At 43.5% G+C, this 23,077-nt stretch overlaps 2 protein-coding genes across 3 annotated transcripts in view; one reads left to right on the forward strand and one right to left on the reverse strand.

Annotated features, from left to right (window-relative positions):
* The window catches only part of LOC119456146 (cholinesterase 1), a 91,336-nt gene extending 69,048 nt beyond the window's left edge, over nucleotides 1–22,288 (forward strand). The window contains exon 3 of the mRNA XM_049669563.1: nucleotides 22,165–22,288. Within this exon, the coding sequence (XP_049525520.1) occupies nucleotides 22,165–22,174 (10 nt within the window). The 3' untranslated portion in view covers nucleotides 22,175–22,288. The remainder of the gene's footprint in view (nucleotides 1–22,164) is intronic.
* LOC119456148 (integrator complex subunit 10-like) overlaps nucleotides 1–23,077 on the reverse strand; it is a 35,433-nt gene that overhangs the window by 1,900 nt on the left and 10,456 nt on the right. For both annotated transcript variants that reach the window (XM_037717765.2, XM_037717766.2), the window contains exons 8-18: nucleotides 22,250–22,535; nucleotides 13,209–13,287; nucleotides 12,563–12,629; nucleotides 11,165–11,198; nucleotides 7,359–7,485; nucleotides 6,038–6,120; nucleotides 4,776–4,844; nucleotides 4,266–4,319; nucleotides 3,603–3,708; nucleotides 1,897–1,976; nucleotides 658–823 (exon numbers count right to left, since the gene is read on the reverse strand). In XM_037717765.2, coding sequence (XP_037573693.1) covers nucleotides 658–823; nucleotides 1,897–1,976; nucleotides 3,603–3,708; nucleotides 4,266–4,319; nucleotides 4,776–4,844; nucleotides 6,038–6,120; nucleotides 7,359–7,485; nucleotides 11,165–11,198; nucleotides 12,563–12,629; nucleotides 13,209–13,287; nucleotides 22,250–22,535 — 1,151 coding nt within the window. The remainder of the gene's footprint in view (nucleotides 1–657; nucleotides 824–1,896; nucleotides 1,977–3,602; nucleotides 3,709–4,265; nucleotides 4,320–4,775; nucleotides 4,845–6,037; nucleotides 6,121–7,358; nucleotides 7,486–11,164; nucleotides 11,199–12,562; nucleotides 12,630–13,208; nucleotides 13,288–22,249; nucleotides 22,536–23,077) is intronic.

Here is a 23,077-nt window from a genome sequence, read left to right on the forward strand (position 1 = left end):
AACTGAACGAAGCAAATGACATTTTTGAAAGGCATTAAAGCTCGAATGCCAAGACAATTCAGAGGCTGTACTCTAGATCATTTTCTCGTAAGAAATACAATGGCAAGCGTACGTGTAGGCTGGTTGGGTGTTCAAAACTGAGCAAAATTAGCGAGACCAGGTGGCATGACACTGTTAAGCAGTGTGAAGTTTAAATCCTACGTGGGCAGGCGCAGCTTCTTCCGGAAGTACATAATTTTTATCGAAAATTAAAACACAAACTTTTGCTTACTTCGACCGGTTTAGTAAGCTGTGTCAATAAATATACATTGTAACAGTAGCAAGAAGCGCAATGATCCAAAAATCGTCCTTTATTGATGTTAGCTATCGGCCAACAGCAGCTGTCTATGGGAACCTTACATCTAACGATATATGCAAGGCGTCGGCAGCTTCGAAATGGGTGAGGAGAAGGCCTTTGTTAGAAAAAAGAGCATTTGAGAAAAAGGTGGCTTCACACACCGCTTGTGAGCTCAACGCGCACGACTGGAAATATTTGGCTGAGATGTTCACAGCAGCGGACAGTTTTTTTTAATCAAGTCCGAGGAGTGGTTCAGGACACAGCAACTGCCATATTTTAGTGAATTTGCCGTGCCCTTGTTTGGCAGGGGTGAAGGATACTGATGAGGTAGTTGAAGAAGAGGCCATAGCAGAAATTCCCTTGCTTCTTGATGATGTCAAGCAGCTTGAGAAAGAGTGGCTCTTCCTCAGGCCAGTCGTACTGAGTCATCACTATCAAGTGGCCCAGGGCAAGGTCGTCTCGGCTAAACTGCATGAGAACTTTGTCCTGAAAGGTAAGGCAGAGCAGTAAGCACTGAAGACTCAGAAACACTGCTTAAGTATACCGTAACAAGGGGTATCAACACACAAATGCATATATGAGTGCAAGCCTTGATTATGAGATAGTGTAAAAACGCTTTAGTGTTATATCAGTGCCGTGCATGCCACTGTTGTGTTGGCACTTTTCAATCAATGGTTCAAGCAACAGTTCCTCAACCCTGAAAGTAACCCTTCCTGAATGCTAATTAAAATTTAAAAATAGAGTGAAAAAATATTTTTTTAATGTTTATTCAATTCACGAAAATCTTAAGAATTTTTTTTTTTATTGTGCTGTTGCATTCGCACATTTCTGATGAACTAAGGTTGGATCCCCTTGAGCACCCTGTAACACAGCGGCTACTGGATGTGATGTTCTCGTCATGTCTTGGCTACCAGACTATTCAATGATGCATGAAAATTAATTATTTTTATGATGTGAATATGTTATTTTTTGCAATCATTTACCCTAATATGTGTTACTTATACTGCTAGTATAAAAGGATGAGACATGCTCCCCCACTGCTCGAAGGCCTTCACAACATTGATTGAACAACATAAGCTATTGACTTCATCATAGCTGAAGCTGCCTATGTATCAGTGACCACTCCACCACTCAGTTGATAGATAACCAGTTTGAGGACCTTCAAAATGCTGTATTAACGCCAGTAGCCAGTATTGAAGCCAGTATTAATGAACTTAATTGAACATTTAGATCATATCTTAGGAATCAAATGATGACCAAAGGCAATGGCAGCCACGCTGTTTATACCCCCTTTGCATATGGTTGTTACATCCAATTCTTGACCAAACAAATAGGACTCGGAACAAACACTATCTGATTATACCCCTTGACTTCAGTGCAATATTGGGCTATATAAATAGCCAGACTAGAGTGACGAACCTCAAAAATTATGAGGTTCTTGTCGTTGCGAAAAGTTAGCCAATTATCTCAGCAAGGACTACTGCATCTCCTCACCTTACACTTGCAACATTTTCAACGAATGGAGTGAAAAACACGAAATCAAGAAAATGGAGATTTACCTTAAAACATGTTATCAGGGTCTTCATACAGAAGCGAAGCACCTCCGCCCTGTCATAGCAGGCAAACACCAATTTCCGTTCTGCAAGAGCATCATAAATAATCAATGAATGTATTGAAACCAGCCTAACCAGAAATCAGAATTTGCATGTATTATATTAATAGAAATATTTGGGCAGAAACCATTGAATGATGGTTGCAAAAGTCAAGCTTGATAGCTTCCCTGCTGGATCTGCTGAGATATGTTGTTGGGGCCATTTGCTGGTTAGCTCTATTGGTTAATTGTATGAAGTGTGTCGGTGAGAGACACTGTGCTGCTTCCAGGATCGGCCCGCGTTACAAATCACATCAAAATCCTTGTGAGGGAAAATATCATGCACTGGTATCATGGCCGGCACACCAAGTCACGACCTCTGGTTACAGTGTTACTGGGGTAGGCCAACTTTGATTACCGTGTCTCCGGGATTTACTCTGAGTTTACTTAGCCAGAGCCATCCACGCAAAGTCGCGGAAGATCCAATTTGCTTTATACGTGACTGCTAGCACTCTGGTACTAGCAAGGTTCAGTAAATAATTCAAGCCATGCAGCCATTCAGCCACTACAGCAAAACTGCAGCTACCTATACATATGTATTTTTAAAATATATATGTAAACAACTAATTACGTACATTATGCAATCACATATCAATGCAAATCAACGAAATCTAATTTACGAGCTTCAACACACGCAATAATGTTTACAAAAGAATGCCAACTGATTGGAGGTGCATACAACATTGCCTTTGCCATTTGTCAACTAACCAGAGCTCAGTACACACAGGGAGGCTGCTTCAAAGAATGTGTTGCTAAGGTTAGTTGGTACATATGTGCAAGTTTTACAAGCACACACCTTAAGAGGGGATGAAAGAAGGCAGACATAGGACATGTTCTTGTCCAGTGTCTGCCTTCTTTCATCCCATCTTAAAGGGGCCCTGAACCACCCCTCGGGCTTGGTGAAATAACATAGTCCGCGAGTAGCACATGCTGCTGTGACCATCTCAGCCAAGTTTTGCTGTCGTACGCGGTGCATGGAGCTTGCAAGCAGAGCGCGAAGTCACCTTTCTCTCAAATGCTCTCTTTTCAACAGAAGCCATGATCCTCACTCTTTTCTGTGTGCTTTATTTCGTAATCAAGCACACTCCAATACGCGGCTGCTATCGGTCGCTGCGGTTGGCTACACCGCAGCCGCCGCGGGGTGCCGCCATGAGTATACTGGCCAAGCGCACTGCGGCTCGCTGAGGACAACTGCGTTTGGCGTATGTTTAGCACGTCGTAGGCACCAAAATCGAAAGTCGTGGTGTCTTCGTTAACATCTAAAATAAAATTTGAAACTGCACGCGATGGTGACATTTCGAAGGCAGAGCGTTGTGGCCAAGTCCCAACTTCGCCGTAGCCTTCGCAGCGCAAGGCATTGAAGAAGGAACGGGGGCACAGCGGACGCCGTGTTCGACTACCAATAACTCCGCTTCTGCTGAATGCATTGAAGTACTTATTGCGGCAAAGTATTTCTCAAATAGCCTATTTTCACTTCAAATGCCTTTCTCCACTTCGATAAAAAGTGGTTCCGGGCCACTTGAAGATGTGCGCTAGTTAAACCTGCAAGGCACGTGCCTCTTAAGAATTCTTGCGCATGGAGAGCACCAGGGGATCTGACCAGGACATACTCACCAGGTTTTCTATGCAGTGTTTCTGGCGTGTGGTAGGGAGTAGCTGAGGCAGCCACCGAGGTCTCGGGCAATGAGCACACAACATCCAGAAGCTTGGAACAAGCTGCCTGAGAAGGAGCAAGAACGACCACACCCTATTAGTTTCTTTAACATCACCACAACCCACCAGAAGGTCTTTTTTAATTATGACCTTGTCAGGGAAGGGCCAGCAAATTTCTATAACATTCTAGAAAAACAAGATTGAGGTGGATTGAAACAATTTGAAATTTACAGTAGAAAAAAGTGACTGGAAGAGGTGTAGGAGGAGAGAGATGATTGTCAAGACTGGAAGGTATGCGATTCCATTTTCATGCATACAGGTAGACAACAAGGTTTTGATTACAAAAGAATAAACAGTCAGCTTTGAAAAATTTGCATGCAAGAAATCTACACACACAAAATAAAATGGCTCACGTGTGCGACACACTACTATTGATGTATGCTGTCAGCAATCATGGTCATCTAATTTACCTTGCGTTACCAGTGAAGCTGCGTTCATTTGCAGCAGTATGTAATTTTATTGGAGTTGTTTGAAAAAGTATGCGTTCTTTTGCTGAGCTCAAGTGCTCACAAGAGCACGCGAGTGTTACAGTACTGTTTTGAGATCACACTTCAGGTTACTTACTGAGGACTCCCCAAAGGAATGAAAGCAGCTGGCCAACTGAAGGTTCACTTTGTTCTGTCAAAAAAAGAAAAGAAGAAGACGATGAAGAAGGAAAGAAAATGTCAGCCAGAAATGTTACAAAGAGTCACAAGTAAATCCTATTGGTTATGATGCAGCAATTAATGTAACCATAACATACCTCGTTTCGGGACAAACATTTTCGCAGGAAACCAACATCAGCTGTTTAATATTTGCTCGAATGGTGCAATGCCTTGAAATGACTTAAATACTGCAACTGGAAAGTGGCTAAACACAGTCTTCACAGCTTTCAACTTTGTGTGATGGCGAACAAGCCCCTATATTGTTTACCAAAGGGAGCATCAGATACTTCTATGCCTCCAAAGAAAGAAAAAACAAAAAACAAAAGCTAATTCTATATTCTTATAGAAAGTTAGGTGAATACTGAAGTGTAAAATGCACCACCTCACATAAAATTCACACATAGCTTTAAATATAGGCTGCATTGAGTACCTTTGTTGATGGATCGGTTGTTGTCTCGGCTACCTTGTAGAGCTTTGCAATGGCTTCCTTAGGCTGGTCCTGAGCAAACGAAAAACAAGCAGGATGCAATGACTCAGGGGCCCATTCCTAATCAATAAGAATGCAAGAAGAATTACATCTTTTCAATTCAATAAATCTTTGCATGTATTAACAATGCCAAAAGCAAAATTTAGTCATATAATGGCTCTGGATACTTACAATAGTGATGCAGCTGTAACATCGAAACATGCATAAACGTGCAGGTGCCAGTTAACGGACAATAATCAAAGCAAATTTACATTGTTGCTCTTTTCTGTACCCTCCACCAAGTGTCTTTGCCCCCTGGTACCCTTCCCTCCCCCGACTCATTAAACCTGCCGTGGTGGCTCAGTGGCTATTGTGTTCTGCTGCTCAGCACATGGTCGAAGGCTCCATTCCTGGCCGTGGTGGTTGCGTTTCGATGGGTGTGAAATGCAAAAACGCTCGTGTACTTAGGTTTAGGTGGGTGTGTGTTAAAGGAATCAGCAGTGGTCAAAATTAATCTGGAGCTCTCCATTACAGCGTTTCTCATAGTCCGAGAGTTACTTTCGGACATTAAATGCCATGAACCAATTAATCAGTCAATCGACTCATTATAGCTGTATTTAAGTTGGCAGCAGTGCAAGCCCCGAGGCTAGTCATTTACAATGTAGCGAGCAGATATTCTTTTTACAATGTCAATAATAATAATAGTAATAGTAGTAGCAGTAATAATAATAATAATCATAAGAAGAACAAAAACGACAACAATATGTGATGGGAATGAGCAAGTACAAACTTAAAAAGGTGACACATGGGAAAGAGAAGGCAGAAAAAAAAGCTGGCTGTCCACAGAGGGTTGGCGTTCAATGCCTTTAATTATTTCAAAAGATGGCAGGCTATGTCTAGGTTGCTTGACACACTGGAAACTAATGCAAAACAGCTTCACTCCTTCAAAAGCAACCCACCACTAGTATGCAGTGATGTTTTCAAACCATGGAGTCTATACTTGTCTGAAAACATCAGACAGCACAGAACTTGAATCAGTCAGCAGGACATGTCCAAAGTGGCGCTTCGACTTGTCCTGGGATCAACTTCAGCTTGGGCAGAGCACAAACATATGCTGCCTAACTGTCTCAAGTTTGAACGCTGCGTGATGTCTTCTAATGCAAGATATCAACAATAGCTAATATCTGGAATGCAATTTTTCACCACGAAGGACACAGAACACACACCTGGTAGATGAGCGACTCTATAAGAAAGGACTGGAACCAGGGCCACTCCTCCAGATGAATGTGTTGTGACAGCCGGGCCAGTTCTGGAAACAAATTAGCCCTCTATCACAGGTGGCACTTACTTGCAAACCTAAGGACTCGATGCTTGAAGTGGACACACTTGAATTTGCAACTTGTTATGATGTAGCAGTATAAACAAATGCTTTCTAACCTTAAAGCAGCAATAATAATATAGCCATTAGAGAAATTGAATAATCACACATTAGAAATGAGATTACAGGAAACAAAACTCCAAGAGACGGAATAGTAACGCAGCCATGGGATGTTGTCAACACACAGTAAAATCAACACCCAGTTGCAAAGATATATCATTGTTTTGAGACTAAATTTATTCAAGAATATTCCCTGGGGTGTAAGGTGTCCTATGACTTTACTGTTCAACCAGTATATCCCTGCTTCCTGGAGGCTGCTATAATTCCTCATGTTCAAAAGAACTTTGTTAAAGGGATAGCAAAGGCAATAGAGTTGGTGATAGTGCTCCAAAATGCCCACAACATCACTTTTATCAATAACAGTTTTGAGAGAGCTATCTGAATGGTGACCCGAGTGCATTGTTATCGCATGCACTAACTAACTACACAATGACTTTTCTCTCTAAAGGATACTGGTGATTTGGTGTAGGTAATGCACGAAAAACCGAGGACAAAGGGAAGAGACGGAGACACACGCTGGTGCTGGTGACAATGCTCACTGCTTCTGGAGTGGTACACATGCTTGCAGGAATAGATTACACATTACAGGATGCTGTGCTTAATTTTTCGCTCAAAGATGACTCGTGAGAGCACAGTGAGGAAGATTTTATCTATAAATTCAGCATGGCAATTACTGACCAATCAGCATTGGAGGACTGAGAGGCCACAAAAATGTGACTTACAGCTTGGCCGGTCAAGGAGAATGGTTCGAGCATCAGAGATAGGAAACACTCTCTACTGTTCTTTCTTTCTGTAGGGGCAGGTATCCATAGTACCTAATCACATTACGCATTACAGCAGGGGGAAACGACAGTTTAAAAACCATGTTTTCAATACAGGGTGACAGAAAGCATCAATCTGACAGGACAAGGCCAGGGCAAGAAAAACTGCACACTACACTATTGGGCAAAGTGCAATTCCATATTGCGGGGAATGCTCGAACAACATGAAGTAGTGTTGTGTTTGACAGATCTCATTACCCCACCACCCCCCTCCATTGTATGGATGGTGCAATTTGCCTTTACTACGTGAAAATGCAAAAAAGAAATGAAAGCATGGAAAGTACTTGCCTTTCTTTAGATACTGCAGAATGGACCAGCAGCGAATAGCTGTAAGGAAGCTCTGCGTCAACACGACCGCTGATTCCGCAGGGACGCACTTGCTCACTGTCAGGGCAGGCGGCTCGGCCTCTTTTCCCTGTGGAAACAATAAAAGTATTTATTCGAGGCGGCAACAAGGCCACTTGCTACAAACAAAGACATTCAAATAAAGCAACGGTGGAGCTATGAAGGGTGTTGTAGTGGAGGGCTCCGGATCAACTCCGACCACCTGGGGTTCTTTAACATGCACCTAAATCTAAGTAAACGAGCGTTACCTCCCATCAAAATGCGACAGCCGTGGCTGGGAATCGAACCCGCAACCTTGTGCTCAGCAGCAGTACTGAGCCCCAACAGCAGGTACCAAGTTCATCTAACAGCAGGAGCCCCAACACTGGCCTTAAAGGGGCCTTGAACCACCCCTCGGGCTTGGTGAAATAACACAGTCCGCAAGTAGCATACACTGCAGTGAACATTTAAGCCAAGCTTTGCTGTCGTACACGGTGCGTGGAGCTCGCAAGCGAAGCGCGAAGTCACTTTTCTCTCAAACGCTCTCTTTTCAACAGAAGCCATGTCCCTCACTCTTTTTGGGACGCTTTACTTTGTAATAAAGTGGATTCCCATACCCGGCTGCTATTGGTAGTTACAGTCGGCTACGCAGGGTGATGAGTCCACTGGCTAAGCGCCCTGCGGATCGCTGAGGACAACTGTGTTTGGCTTATGTTTAGCACATCGTAGGCACCAAAATCTGAAGTCGTGGCATCTACGTTATCATCCTAAACGAAATTTGAACTGCGCGCCACGGTGACATTTAGAAGGCGGAGTGTTGTGGCCACTCTGCCGTAGCCTTTGCAGTGCAAGGCATTGAAGAAGGAACGGGAGCACAGCGGAGGCCATGTTTGATTGGCAATAACTCCGCTTCTGCTGAACGCATTGAAATACTTCTTGCGCCAAAGTATTTCTGAAATAGCATATTTTCACTTCAAATGCCTTTCTCCACTTCGATAAAAAGGGGTTCAGGGCCCCTTTAACGTACCACAGCAATACACAGTTCGGTCTTGTCTTGTCCTTGCAGTCACTTTTTGACATTTTTCTGTGGTGACCACAGAGTTTATTACCATCAAGAAAGATTCGCGTTTTCATGCCAGTTCCTCATTAAGTGTGGTTTGCTAGAAATAGAGCTGTACCCTGTCCAAAATTGAATAATCACAAAACACTCAATAACTCCTGAGTGGTCCACAGTACCCGCTTCCCGCTTTTTTGCAACAACAAAAAAAGAAAGAAAGAAAAAGTGATTTCTTTATTAGACCAATTTCTAGTTACCGTATTTTACAGTGTACTATAAGTTGCATTTTTTTCGAATTTTTCGTCGGTGCGTCTTATAGAATGGTGCGACTTATATAAGTTTTTTTTCTTTTGCAAAACTGCCGCCAAAATCGGATTGGATGCTGTGGCCACGCGAAGTGCGCTGGGTTGACCTCTTCTGGCAGTTGCTATGGGTTGTGCGCGCGCTATGGAGGTACCGGGTTCTTCTCACAATCGAGTTGCTGGGTGCTGTGCGAGAAGGATGGAGCAGCAACGCAAATGGCAGCAGGCCAACCGCGAGTCGACCGACCCCGAAGTCGTCGCACCTGCAGATCACTTTCAAGATACGGCGCACACAGCTGTGCAACAAACTACGCAGTTGCTACCAGAGTACAAGCCGCCCCCTCTCCCTCCCGCGCTGCCTTCCCGCATTCCTCTCTTGTGCACGATTCAGCTCACTGTCGCACGCATTTACTCGCACGTACAGCATATGGCGCGCGGGGACGAAGTTATTGTCCTTGAACTTTATACGGAACATCGCGGCGACCATAACGGCAGAAATGCGCCTGGAGTGTTTATATCATTGCTATTGCAATTACATAGGAATAGCACCCATACGCTTGTGCATGACCCGCGTTCACGAAGTGAAACATCACCTGTAATGTTTTTAAAATCGCTTACGGAATGAACAGGTGCGTCTTATACACCGGTGCGACTCACATACGTTTTTTTTTTAGTAAAAACTGCCGTTTTGAGGGGGGGGGGGGGGTGCGATTTATACAAAGATGCAAGTTATATAGACCGGAAAATATGGTAAATGCATATAGAGAAATCACATATTATCACAATAAAATATGCCTTTTGTATTGCACTGAGATGGTACTCCAGGGCAAGCTGTTTCAGATATGAGGCACATAATTATTGATGATAAAAGATCAAATGCAGCAGCTATTCATCGTGAAATTTGTTGTAACAGTTTTAATACATTCTGGTTGAGAAATGTGCTATAAAAAACTGTTTTTGTGTGTGTTTCTCTTCTTTTGTGTTACGTGATTCAATGCGCTTTCCACTAGCCATACTATCTCGCCCAAACTTCGACTTGATAAAAAACGGCATTACTTCTTCCCTGATTATGGAAAGAGTGGTCAATATGAAGGAACAAATGTCGCACAATGCAACTAGTTCAGTACTATCATCTACTATCAAGTCAGAATGAAATGCACAGAAGAAAGCAAATCAGAAGGCATATTTGCTGTGTTCTGATTTACCAAGTTTAGAGAGGTTGAACAAGAGATGTCTCTAGAGCAAACGTTTCCACAAGAGGACTTGTGTCTGTCAGGACAACAACCACTTAACAGCATTTATATAGCTGACTCTCCCCAACAGGGGAGGAGAATAAGGTGATGAGTAGAGTAAAGATGTTAAGAAAAAGACGGAGGAGGGTGTTAGCAGTGACAGTGAGGGGGTGGGGGAGGGGTCGTGTTGCCAGCTCTTCCAAGAAGTACAGGTGAAAAAATTTGGAGGACGCTTAAGCTTCACTTTCAACCGTGGAATGCAGCATTCAGATTCCTGACTGCTTCTTACGCTTCCCAACAACTGCAGCTTATGCAACCCTAATGGTTACCGAGAAACACAGGCGCCGAACACTATGCATGAAGGCAGGCTTTCTGGTATAAACGCGGCCTCTTGCATGGGCCGATACCGGAGATAGTGCACAACTGCGCCAAAAAAATTACATAATTTTCAGGCTTCCGTTATTGTTTCACACTTTTAATATTTCAGTCTGAGAAGATTTAACATAAAAGGCATGTGCTGTGGGTATTTTGTTTCATGACATTTGTTTTCGGGTTGTTATTATCAAAATTCCGAGGAATAGCTTTGTCAAGAATGTAAGACAAGGTATGAGCAACATTAGTGATAGAATGGTGTGGCAATATGACCCGCATATGCCTCATATAATATAGCAAGACGTGGCATATACATGTACCTAAATATATTCTGAGGGCCTGCGTTGGGGATAATTTTCTCGGTCGCAGACACCGACGCTGGATTTTCTGCAACATGGGACCCTTAACGCTATCACGTCAAAAAACAAAAAAGAATATTCCCGTGTAAGCAGGCATTTTTGTCATATATGCTTAGCTTTGGGGGCTTCAGTGCATTTAGCAGCCAGTTGCGCTGTTATACTACATCACAGCTTTAAATAATTATGACATAAGAGGTTTCGTATTTACTATGTCTATGCAACAGAAGCACCTAAGTCTGCATAAAATAAGCAATCACCGAAGGCATCTGCATTAAGCCCCATCCAATACACAAAAAAGAGTTGCCGTAGTAACATTAGAGCGGGGGATGCATTAATAACCGATGCCAGCAAAGAAGCATCCTAATGCGATGTTCACCCTCAGACAGAAACTTAACAATATTGCTGTTTATTGTCCTTCAGTATGTATGGAAGAATGATGAACACATACCTCTGGTTCAACTTTTCTTTTCTTGTGTTTTGGCCTAAAAATAAATGAGATAAATGTACAGAGCATGAATTTTTTTAAGCTTAACATCAGCTCCAACAGTAAAATTATGTAATGATAAAAACACAACACTTTTCTAACATTCACCAAGTAACATTCTATTCTGATAACTAAAAAAAATCAAACCTACAATGGCAACGACTACTTAATGATAGACATCGATAAAAACTATCCGGTCTTACTTTCAGGAACACAAGAAAGCTTTCTACTTGTATTCAGAAAACTTGCAAAGACCTGTTGTGGTTGCATTGACATTTTGGTGACCACATAGAAAAGAAAATGAAGAAATGTAGTAGCTCACCAAACAGAATATGTTTCCAGCTTAAGGCTCACTGTGAACATCTTCATAATGCTCTAAAAGCAATGTTGGCTTCTGTACATTCTTTAAAGCTGTTATTATGTATGGTCAGATCATGCCCAGATGTTCCCATAGCAGAGGCAACCTTGTTCACATTATCAACTACTATATCCGATTGCTATCAAAGTGTACTACAACGATTGTTAATGTTTTCCGTATTCATCACTTCTCATTATTCAACTCATTTGAAAATTAGATTAAAAATTAAATTATGGGGATCTATGTGCAAAAACCAAGATGTGATCATGAGCCAAGCCAAAGTGGGGGACTCCAGGTTAATTTTGACCACCTGGGCTTCTTCAATGTGCACCCAATGAACGGTACACGGGCTATTCTGCATTTTGCCCCCATCGAAAATGCAGCCACTGTGGCTGAGATTTCAACCCGTGCCCTTAGGCTTAGCAGTGCAACATCAAAGCCACTACACCACCATGGAAGGTTCAGCTCATCTGAGTGACTAACGCAACCAGAAAGCACATACTCAGCATCCAGCACTGCAATTCTTTCCTTCCAGGAATAAGCACAATGTTTCATCCTAATTTGCTTTGTTCGACATCTATAAACCTGCGAAATCAGAAACCTGACTGTGTTGTTACTGTCTCTGATCATGGCCCCTTTTTTTTACAATGGTTCAACAATGTGTGTAATGAACATTCGCCCTCTGTGTAGAGAACGAGAGAGAATATTTGTCCTGCAGTTCCATCCTTCTCATTATTTTTTTTTAAGATACAAAATTATGGAAATATATGAATATACTATGATCATATCTTCAGCAATTTTTTTACAGCAAGTTTCTGATCTCCAGTTAGTGACACACTTGAAGGAGACAACATGGCCACTAAGAATTTGAATGTCATTACCACAAAGAATGCACTGCTCAGGAACTTGTCAACTTCTGTTGAGTTCTTTTTCAAAAGCCTCTCCCTCTTTTAGGCAGAAATAAAGTTTGTTTGTTCATTCACTCATTCATAAACTGCACTTACGGTTCAGATGCTGGGCTCACCCACCGAGGCCCCTCTAATAGAATGCATTGAATATCACTGGTGGTACCTAAGGAAGAACACTTGACTTTAGAAGCACAGCAGACAAAAATTTTACACTTTACACGTAGAGTCAAAAACAGCTTGAGAATAAATTTTATCTCAGGAGCTCCTATCTCAATACATGGTAGTTGAGAAATTGTTTTGCTCAGCATCCACTGAACTAATTGTGATGAAGTTTATTACATTTAAAAACAAGATAAAAGCCACCATCTGTTGGAAGCAGACTTGACAGAGACTTAAAATTTTGTAAACAAATATTGCAAACAATTTAAAAAATTCAAAAGCATGAAGTATCGAGTTGATAATGTTGTAACATTGCAATAAACACAGGCATCCCAACAACGGGAACTATTGATTAAGCCATTCAATGCGAACAAAAGGTATATATTAAATGCTTCTCTCCAATAAGCCACTAATCTGTGAATAATTAGTTTCATAAATTTTTATGAGTGAACCAACCATGGAATTGGTTGAGTCACTCACACATTTGCATTCTTCACTCGCTTGCACAATCACTAATTGATTGAAGATGGATAGATATATTTATCAAACCAGAGTTAGGCTAATTGTCAAAATTTGACTGTACCTGGGAACCAGGAAGGGTTGATGTTCTTCCCATAGTTGTAGAGTGCATGCAGAAATATCACAATTGTGCAGTAGAAGACCTACAGAAAACAGAAAGAGAGAGAGAGAAAAAAAAGAGAGAGACCAGTGACAAGCTGCTCCTTTGTTCTTTCAGCTATTCCCATTATAAGCTACTGTATGTAAAAGCGTCATGCTTGTGAAGTAGTATGCTTGAGAAGTCTTTTGTAGACATGTAAGTTCACATAAAACTCATGTAAAATACTCCTGTGTATACCTTTGTGCAAATCAAGCACTTGTTTCTTCACACCCACTTTCTTTGTTCAACATACATCAGAACAAGAAAAACACTATATGTATATTAAAAAAGCATACACTGTTGCTGCTGATGATGATTATTGTGGTTTATTGGCGCAAGGGCCAGATGTGGCCAAAGAGCGCCAAGATGATGGTAATGGCTTGTTAGTGGTATATGAATAGTCAATTATATGAACATTAGATGTGGCATGGCTGTAAAGGGGCCTAAAAACAGTCGCTGTAAAGTGCATAAAATTTATACGTAATAAGATTATGGCAATGACTAATGATGTGTACTATAGACATAAACAATACATTGCGAAAGAATGATATGACTTACAAAATATTACAGATGCGAGAATTGGCCAGAAGCACAAGTGCCTAAACAGAGCCCTTGAGACACAAGGGCCTGGAGGCATGTGCTATGAAAAACTATCACAGCAACATCCTCTGAAGAGAGGATGCGCTATGAACTTATTGGGCTAATAACATGTAGCACAACATCATTCAAGAATGCGAGGACTGCTTTGGTGTTAAAGAGCGGTTCTTTACCAAGAAACATAGCGGGATGTAGAGGGACACAATAGCGATATGCTAGAGGAAAGTGTTTCTTTCTTTCTGTTTCGGCTTCCCGACACTCCAGGAGGACGTGGAGGACGGTGAGCCTCTCACAACATCTACTACAGGTTGGAGGATCATCACCATTCAGTAGAAAATTGTGAGTGCCATATGTGTGTCCTATTCTGAGATGACAGAATAGGACATCAGTTCGTTGTGTTTTAGTAGTACAGGGCCAGAACCCTAACTGTGGCTTAATCAAGTGGAGCTTATTATTTGCTTCGGCGTCCCACAAGCGTTGCCAGTGGCTTCGCAGTTTCTTTCGCAAGAAACGTTTCAAATCTGTTGCAGGAACAGCAGCTGTAGGGTTAATAGCGGGTGATGTGACTGATGTGGCCATTTGGTCGGCAAGAACATTGCCCTCGATGCCTCTATGCCCAGGCACCCAGCATATAATGACATGCTGGTTAGTTGCATATGCTCTACAAAGAACAGAATAGAGCTCAATGAGAACAGGGTTTTTATGCTTACAGGGTGACTTCAAGGCTTTTACGATGCTTTGGGAGTCTGTAAATATAATACCTTTTTGAAGTTTTGATTTCTTTATATGCTTTACAGCTGACAATATTGCGTAGGCCTCAGCCGTAAAGATGCTTGTTTCGGGGTGGAGTATGCCGGATTCCGAGAAGGACGGACCAATGGCTGCATAAGATACTCCGACATGCGATTTAGAAGCGTCTGTGTAAAATTCTGTGCACGAGTACTTGGACTGTAATTCTAGGAAATGCATTCGGATTTCGACCTCTGAAGCGTGCTTTGTAACCTCTACAAATGATATATCACATGCTACTACCTGCCACTCCCAAGGTGGTAACAGCTTGGCTGAAGGCATTAAGCGATGTTTGAGGAGTGGGATATCCATTTCTTCGCTAAACTCCCTGACACGCAGTGAGAAAGGCTGTCTTACAGAGGGACGATTACGAAAAAGTGTAGCACACGTCATATCGTTAACGGTATTAAAACACGGATGCTGATGATTAGAGTGGACCTTAAGGAAATATGTGAGGCTGGTGTATGTTCTCTGCAGATGGAGTGACCACACATTTGATTTGGCGTATAAACTTTCAATGGGGCTTGTTCTGAAAGCGCCAGTGGCCAGGCGGATACCTAGATGGTGGACGGGATCCAGTATCTTCAGCGCACTAGGGGCGGCAGAGTGATATACCGCGCTACCAAAGTCCAATCTGGATGAAATGAGACTCTTGTAAAGATTCATTAAACACTTCCTGTCGCTACCCCAGGATGTGTGAGATAAAATTTTCAGTAAGTTCATTGTTTTTAGACATTTCTCCTTGAGATATTTTATATGCGGAATGAAAGTAAGTTTAGAATCAAGTATGATGCCTAGGAACTTGTGCTCTTTGTTCACAGGTATTTGTTGTCCATAGATTTTGATAGTGGGATCTGCAACAAGCCCTTTCTTCCTGGTGAACAGAACACAAGAACTTTTGTGGGGGTTAACTTTGAATCCGTTTTCGTCTGCCCGCTTGGATACCTTGTTTAGGCCCTGTTGTACTTGTCTCTCACACACTGTGAGGTTGCAGGATTTGAAACCTATTTGTATGTCGTCTACGTAGATGGAATAAAAAATAGCTGGTGGTAATGAAGCACGAAGTGTGTTCATCTTCATGATAAACAGTGTGCAGCTAAGCACACCTCCTTGGGGTACACCAGTTTCCTGTATAAATTGACGCGACAATACATTGCCGATTTTCATGCGGAAGGTACGTTTAGACAAATAGCTTTCTATTATATTTAGCATATTTCCACGGATACCCATTCCCGACAAGTCACGCAAAATTCCGTAGCGCCAAGTTTTGTCGTACGCCTTTTCCCTATCGAGGAATATCGACAAGAAAAACTGTTTGTGTACAAATGCATCACGGATATGTCCTTCAATGCGCACAAATGATCAGTTGTAGACCGCCCTTCTCTAAAGCCACACTGATAGGGATCAAGCATTTGTTCAGTTCAAGGAAATGTATAAGCCGGCGATTGATCATTTTTTCAAAAAGCTTACACAGGCAACTTGTGAGAGCTATCAGGCGGTAAATTGCCTCTGAGGAAGGGTCTTTACCCTGCTTCAAAATTGGAATAACAATAGCTTCCTCCCATGAGGATGGGAGGTATCCGGCAGACCAGATAGAGTTGAAGAGTGCCAGAAGTGTCATCTGTGTGTCAGTGTGCAGGTTTTTAATCATGTCATACATGATTCTGTCAGCTTCCGGTGCAGAGCTACTGCATACGCTCAAGGCAGCTCTCAGCTCGGCAATAATAAAAGGACGGTTGTATGGTTAGTTCGGCCGGCATTTGCGATCCAGTGACTTAAGTTCGGCAACTTGTTTATATTTAAGAAATGATTCTGAGTAATGCACAGAACTTGATACACGCTCGAAGTGTTCGCCCAGAGCGTTGGCCTGGTCTTCCAAGGTATTCCCTTGGTCGTCAACTAAAGGCAATGGATGGACTTCCTGCCCCTTTAGCTTTCTTAGGCCATTCCATACTTTAGGCTCTTGACTGTAAGATGTTATGCCAGAGAGAAATCTCTCCCAGCTAGCCCTCCTTGCCTGTCGCCGCGTACGCCTTCCCTGTGATTTTGTCAATTTAAATTCTATAAGATTTTTCGCAGTCGGGGAGCAACGCAGTACTCCCCACACTTTGTTTTGTTTCTTTCGTGCCAATCTGCACTCCTCATTCCACCAGGGGACCCGTCTTTTACATGAGAGACCTTTTTTTTGTGGAATGAATTTTTCAGCTGCGTGGAGTATAAAACCAGTTAAATACGCTACTGAGTCGTCAATACTAAAATCGCTGATAAAATCTCTTGATAAGTAGGTTGATTCTTTAAAAGCTTTCCAGTCAGCTGATTTTATTTTCCAACGGGGGGCGTGGGGTGGACTGTCATGTTCTTCTATCAAGGTCAACGTCCCAGGAAAGTGGTCGCTCCCAAATGGATTTTTAACGACATTCCATTCTACCGTATAAACCGGACTATAGGTCGAACCGGAAAATAGGTCGACCCCCCAACTAACCAAATCTAAAAATGAAAAAAATCTTTTTCAATGGCAAAAGTAGCGAAACTACTTAATTTAAAACCGGACTATATGCTCTACCCTTACCTTTAAACAAATCCGACTCAGCCGGTTGCACAATGGTGACAGAATGAAGCTGCATTGCTGGAATTTTGATAAAAAAGCTCGACCAATATTCCAGTTTTTACGGTATATAAGGAAGGAGGGTAGTAGAGCCAATCGCTAAATCTATAGAAGAAAATGAATTATGATGGGTGTTATAATAGGTGGGCTCTTTTTTGTTAAAGGGACACGCACCAGAGGTTATTAAAAAGTTCTCTATAAGCCGACCCCTGACATCACAGCGGGAGTCTCCGTACAGGGTGCTGTGAGCATTAAAATCACCGGTGATAATGTATGGTTCCGGGAGCTGGTTTGTTAGTATGTAAAATTCTGTTTTGCTGAGTTTGTAATCTGGCGGTATGTAAATACAACAAATCGTTACCAACTTCTTGAAAAGTATCGCTCGCACGGACACCACCTCAAGTGGTGTCTGAAGTAGAGATGGGTCGCTCAGGAGCGAGCCGGATCTTGTGAGCGGCTCTTTTAAAAGAGCGAGTGAGCGCTCGTTCAGTAAAAATGAGCGGCGGTTCTTTTGGAGAAAGGGAGCCGGTTCTCTCGCGTTCAGAGAGCCGTGCCGATGCGTTCCGTCAGAGCCGGGTCTTCTGCTGGGTGCGACTTCCACGCCATCCATTAGCGGTACGAGAAAGCAACTGCCCTCCCGCCCTTCCTCGCAAGAGTCGCCTTCACCCCCTCGCCTTCGGCTGAAGAACGAAAGAACCGCCGCTCACTTACTGAACCGTTCACTTACTGAACCACCGCTCACTCGCTCTTCAAAAGAGCGGCTCAAAAGATCCGGCTCGCTCCTGAGCGCTCCTGAGCGCTCAGGAGCGGGCCGTTCTTTTCGCCTCGGCTCTCTCGCTCTTCGAAAGATCCGGCTCACTCCTGAGCGCTCAGGAGCGGGCCGTTCTTTTCGCCTCGGCTCTCTCGCTCTTCAAAAGATCCGGCTCACTCCTGAGCGCTCAGGAGCGGGCCGTTCTTTTCGCCTCGGCTCTCTCGCTCTTCAAAAGATCCGGCTCGCTCCTGAGCGCTCAGCAGTGGGCCGCTCTTTTGAAGACAGAGGAAGCCGTGGTTAAGTAAGTGAGCGGCGGTTCTTTCGGAGTGAGGAAGCCGGTCCTCTCTCCTTGAATGAGCCGTGCCGAACCGTTCCGTCAGAGCTGGGTCTTCTGCTGGGTTTCTATGTTTTTCGATTTCTGACCGACGATTGGTGGCCGGTGTGGGCCGACTCGCGCTACTGGCACTCGCTCGCTCACAATAATTTTTCTTATTTTGACCAAAGTTGATTTTAATACACCACAAAAACAGAAAAGCTCCTGTAATGACAATGAGGTTATATTTTCTAAAAAATACATAGCATTCTGTCTTACAGTAGTATAAGCATTTTATCCTCAATATCAGGAAAGAAAGGTACATTACAATTAAAAATTCACGTTTGAAAATAAGTAATTGATAAATATTCTCCAAACATAGCGAAATCACATATAACACGGTTATTCTAATGCATACATCGATTTTTCAAAGCCAAATAGCTAGACTGTACATAAGACAGACTACAGATTTAAGGGAACCGGTGAGCCGTTCAAATGAGCCGGTTCATTTCAGTGAGCGGAGCCGTTCCGAGCCGCTCACTGAAGTGAGCCGTTTTGCCCACCTCTAGTCTGAAGAGAGAGATTATGGCAAGCAACAGATTTATCTACAATTATTCCTACACCTCCGGAGGAGTCAACAGCATCGTCACGGTCTTTACGGAAGATAGCATATTGTCTGAGGAAGTTTGCTTGTGTGGGTTTTAGATGTGTTTCCTGAACACACAACACCTTTGGATTATATTTGTTAAGGAGTTCCCTAATATCGTCGAGTTTATGGAGTAGTCCTCTCACATTCCATTGTAAAATTTGTGTGGCCATTTTGGATGTTTTTGTGCTGTGTTTAAGGATGCAAAATTAGATCACAGAGCCCTTTCCGGGCGCCGTGATGCAGGGTTTGTCTTTTTTTGGAGTGGTCGATGAAATCGCGCCGCTCCTTAGGCGCTGACTGCGCCCTCACGCTCGGTGTTGTGTCCATGGCCTCTTGCGAGGCACTGGACACGCGATCTTTCGAGCTATGTGGTTGCCTTGAAAGCCTCGCCACGAAAGACAGGGCCTTGGAGCCCACCAGACCGGAGGTTGATGGGCCCTCTTTGGATGGCGGAGCAGTACTGGCTGCACCCGCCAAGGAGGCGGATGGCGTCACCACTGGCTCACTACGCGTGTGCCAGACAGCCGCCGAAGGCCGTTGTGGTGCAGCCCCCTGACGCACCACTTCAGCAAAGCTGGTTTGGCAGGTAGGACACCTGCCGACGTGCCTCTTTAAACGAAATGTTTTGTTTTACTTTAATTGTAACAATTTCCTTTTCTTTCTTCCAGCATGGGCAGGACCGCGAGTACGCGGCATGCTCCCCATTACAGTTCGCACAGTGATGAGAGTTTTCACAGGATTCAGAGGTGTGTTCATGGTTACTGCATTTCACACAAGTTTGCCGGCCACGGCAGTTCTGTGAACTGTGCCCAAATCGCTGGCACTTGAAACATCTCAGAGGATTTGGCACGTATGGCCTTACACGAAGTTTGATGTACCCGGCCTCAATGGACTCGGGCTGAACACTTGAATTGAAAGTAAGTATCAGGTGCTTAGTCTGTATTTTTTTTCCATCACGCCTTATTTTAATTCGCTTAACGTTGATAACATTCTGTTCACTGAAGCCCCCCAAGAGTTCAGCTTCAGTCAGCTGAGTTCCAACAAATCGTCGTCTGAGACAACGCCGCGGGTGGTGTTCATGGTGCGGTGCGGGGTTACAGTTACTTGGATGTCCCCAAAGGACACTAGATTAGGCAGCTTTTCGTATTGCTTCTGATCATGGAGCTCCAAGAGGAGATCCCCACTGGCCATCCTCGATGCCTTATAACTGGGCCCAAAAGCATCAGTAAGAGATTTAGAGACTAGTAAAGGGGAGATTGTTCGTACTTGTTTTCGTCCTTTTTCAGAGTGAATTACATGGAACCGTGGGAAGTTTTGTTTTTGATGTCCAAAGAATTGGAACACGTCTTCGGTGCGCCCTCGTTTCAGACGGCGATCAGGGAGTGATGGGAAGGAACTAGCCATAAGGATATATGGATATTTCGGCAGCAACACCAGCCACCCACCATGGAGCCCAACAAGGGGACGCTGCAGGGCCTGTAAACACAGGTCCCGCAGACGCCAGCTGTACGTCACCACTATAACCGAATATGAAATAACCTAGGTTGGCTACTCACACAGGGTTAACCCTCGCTGCCAAGAAGATCGGAAGTAATATAGAAGAGAGTAGAAGACAGGAGAGATGAAGAGGCGAGAGAGAAAGACGAAGATTGGAGAGAGAGACAGGAAAAGGCAACTACCGTTTTCCCCCGGGTGGGTCAGTCCGGGGGTGCCGTCTACGTGAAGCCGAGGCCAAAGGGGTGTGTTGCCTCCGCCGAGGGGCCTTAAAGGTCCAAACACTCGGCATCAGCTCAACCCCCAGGATCCCCTTTTCCCCGGACACGGCTAAGCCACGCACGGTTAGACGCGGGAGGGTCTAACCCTCGTGTGCTCGGGTACGTGGTGGCGCAACTCACCAAACGCCTGCTAACAGACGCCCCTGCAGGGTACACTGTTGCTGAAAATAGTAACTTAAAGCAATGCTAGAAAACAGCTTTTCAGTTGCTCAATTCATAGCATGAATAGGAAGACTGTTTCAATCATACGTTGTTCAGTAAAAAAAAATGGGTACTCAGTGTTGTATATGGACACACGAGCACCGCAGTGTCCTCTATCATCGTGGCCACCTCACCAGCTACAACATGCATCATCAATGGCAGCCAGGAATGAGCGCATGTGCTATGGAATGATCGGCTTAGCTTGTACCTTTGAGAGGACTTTCAGGTACTCGAACCTTAATAAATCTCAGTCCTTCTACCACATAGTCCTTCCCTACCCTCAGTTAAGCAACACTCAAGGTAAATTTTACTCACTGGACAATTTGATAAATTCAGTACCATTGCTTTCCCTAGCCGTGGAAAGCTAATTTTTAAGCAAGGGCTCTTCATGAATCCACTTGTAAATACAGAGATGAGAAAGGAACTAAATTTGGACTCTATAAACTGACTATTTTCTTAACCACTCACAACTTGGTAAGGGCACTGCATGTTTTAAAGGCAGTGCACCAAGGGGTGAGAGGTGGAGGAAGGCAGAGGATGCTGCAACTGGTATTTGAATGCATTTATTGCATAATTTCATTAAAGACAATAAACCTATATTCTGCTCCTTTCGCTCCTCCAACTTTTGCAAGGCCGACTTTAGGAAACCGGCTGTTATTGTTGTTATTGTGCAGCATATATTGGATTCTCGCCCACTTTCTTGATAAAAAATTTGGTGCGCTGTAAATTTCTACTTTGTTTAGGAGCTTTAATGTAATTTCGACATTAGTTTTCTACTTTGGACACTTAGAAGCAGGCGTGCGTTTGATTTGGGGCGTGCTAAAACAGGGAAAATATTGCCAAATGAATCAAAGGTGTATTTCGGTATTCTTCCTGCATCTTGTTTAATTCAATCTGCTGGACAATTCAATCAATTTTGTCCGTCCCATCAAGGTTGATTTAATGGACATTTAATGTATAAGGGACATTATGTCCCTTATATAGTACATTATAAGGGACATTATGTATAACGGACATTATGTATAAGGGACATCTGCGCACATTATGTGCCTTGACGTCTGTGTTCTACATCTGTGATACCATGTGATGTCGTCTTTGTTAACCAGTCTTGTCTAATGTAACATCTGTGTTATCTTGTGATATCATTTTGTTAACCAGTCCTGTTTAATGTCAATACTATATTACACTTTCTGTGTTGCAGTGTCTTCTAATATCGTCCAAGGCCTGTGCCCACATGAACCTAAGCCATGTACCCTCGTGCCAGCGAGGCAACACCTGGACCAAACCTGTTTGTGCGCAGCCATGAGTTCTTCAGGTTCCAAGGCAGCAGCCGCAGCGGCGCCTGCTGTGAGGTCGGTCGGGGGTGGTGCTGGCCGTGCCCGCAGCATGGCACGAATGTGCTGCCAGTGGCTCTCCTGGAGTAGCGGCAGGGGCTCTTGCAGCAGCTCTGACAGCTCCCAGCGTAGGCGCCGGCCAGCGCATAACATAAATGAGAATAGCTGCCGCCACAGCTCAGCCTCCGAAGTACCACTGCCAGTTTCGGTGCTACTGCCTCCTCCAGCACCTTCAAGACTACGAAAAACATCCACCACAGTGGCTCAGTGAATATAACATTTTACTGCTGAGCATGAGTTTGCAAGGATTCGGTTCCCAACTATTCTGTCCATATTTCAATATGGCCAGAAAATAAATGGAAAAGAATATGAAAAAAAAGAGATGAAGACGTAGGCCAAATTCACAAAGCTTTTTTGTTCATAAGTGATATTTGTCATAAGCCTTCCACTTTTATGTTCGACATCACAATTGGCTGGCATTTGCTCTTACGAACAGTTATGAATAGTAAGAACATTTTGGGAACATGGGCTGAAAATTTTCAGATAGCGCAAGACATCATAAGGGTCTACCGGATACAAATGAGTCCTAATTACAGAAAGGATTTATATGCAGATGAGAAAGAGAGGATGGGCAAAAAGCTTTAGCCGATGTAATACTTGCCCATAGCCTGACTGAAGCAAAGCCATGCAAATGTGTGGTCAGCAGACAATCACACTTCATTGAATAGCTCAGAATTATGCTCTCATCCAATTATGATTACACCATCGAGCGACATCTCA

This window comes from Dermacentor silvarum, chromosome 6 (assembly GCF_013339745.2).
Source record: "Dermacentor silvarum isolate Dsil-2018 chromosome 6, BIME_Dsil_1.4, whole genome shotgun sequence".
In the NCBI taxonomy this organism is placed as follows: domain Eukaryota; kingdom Metazoa; phylum Arthropoda; class Arachnida; order Ixodida; family Ixodidae; genus Dermacentor; species Dermacentor silvarum.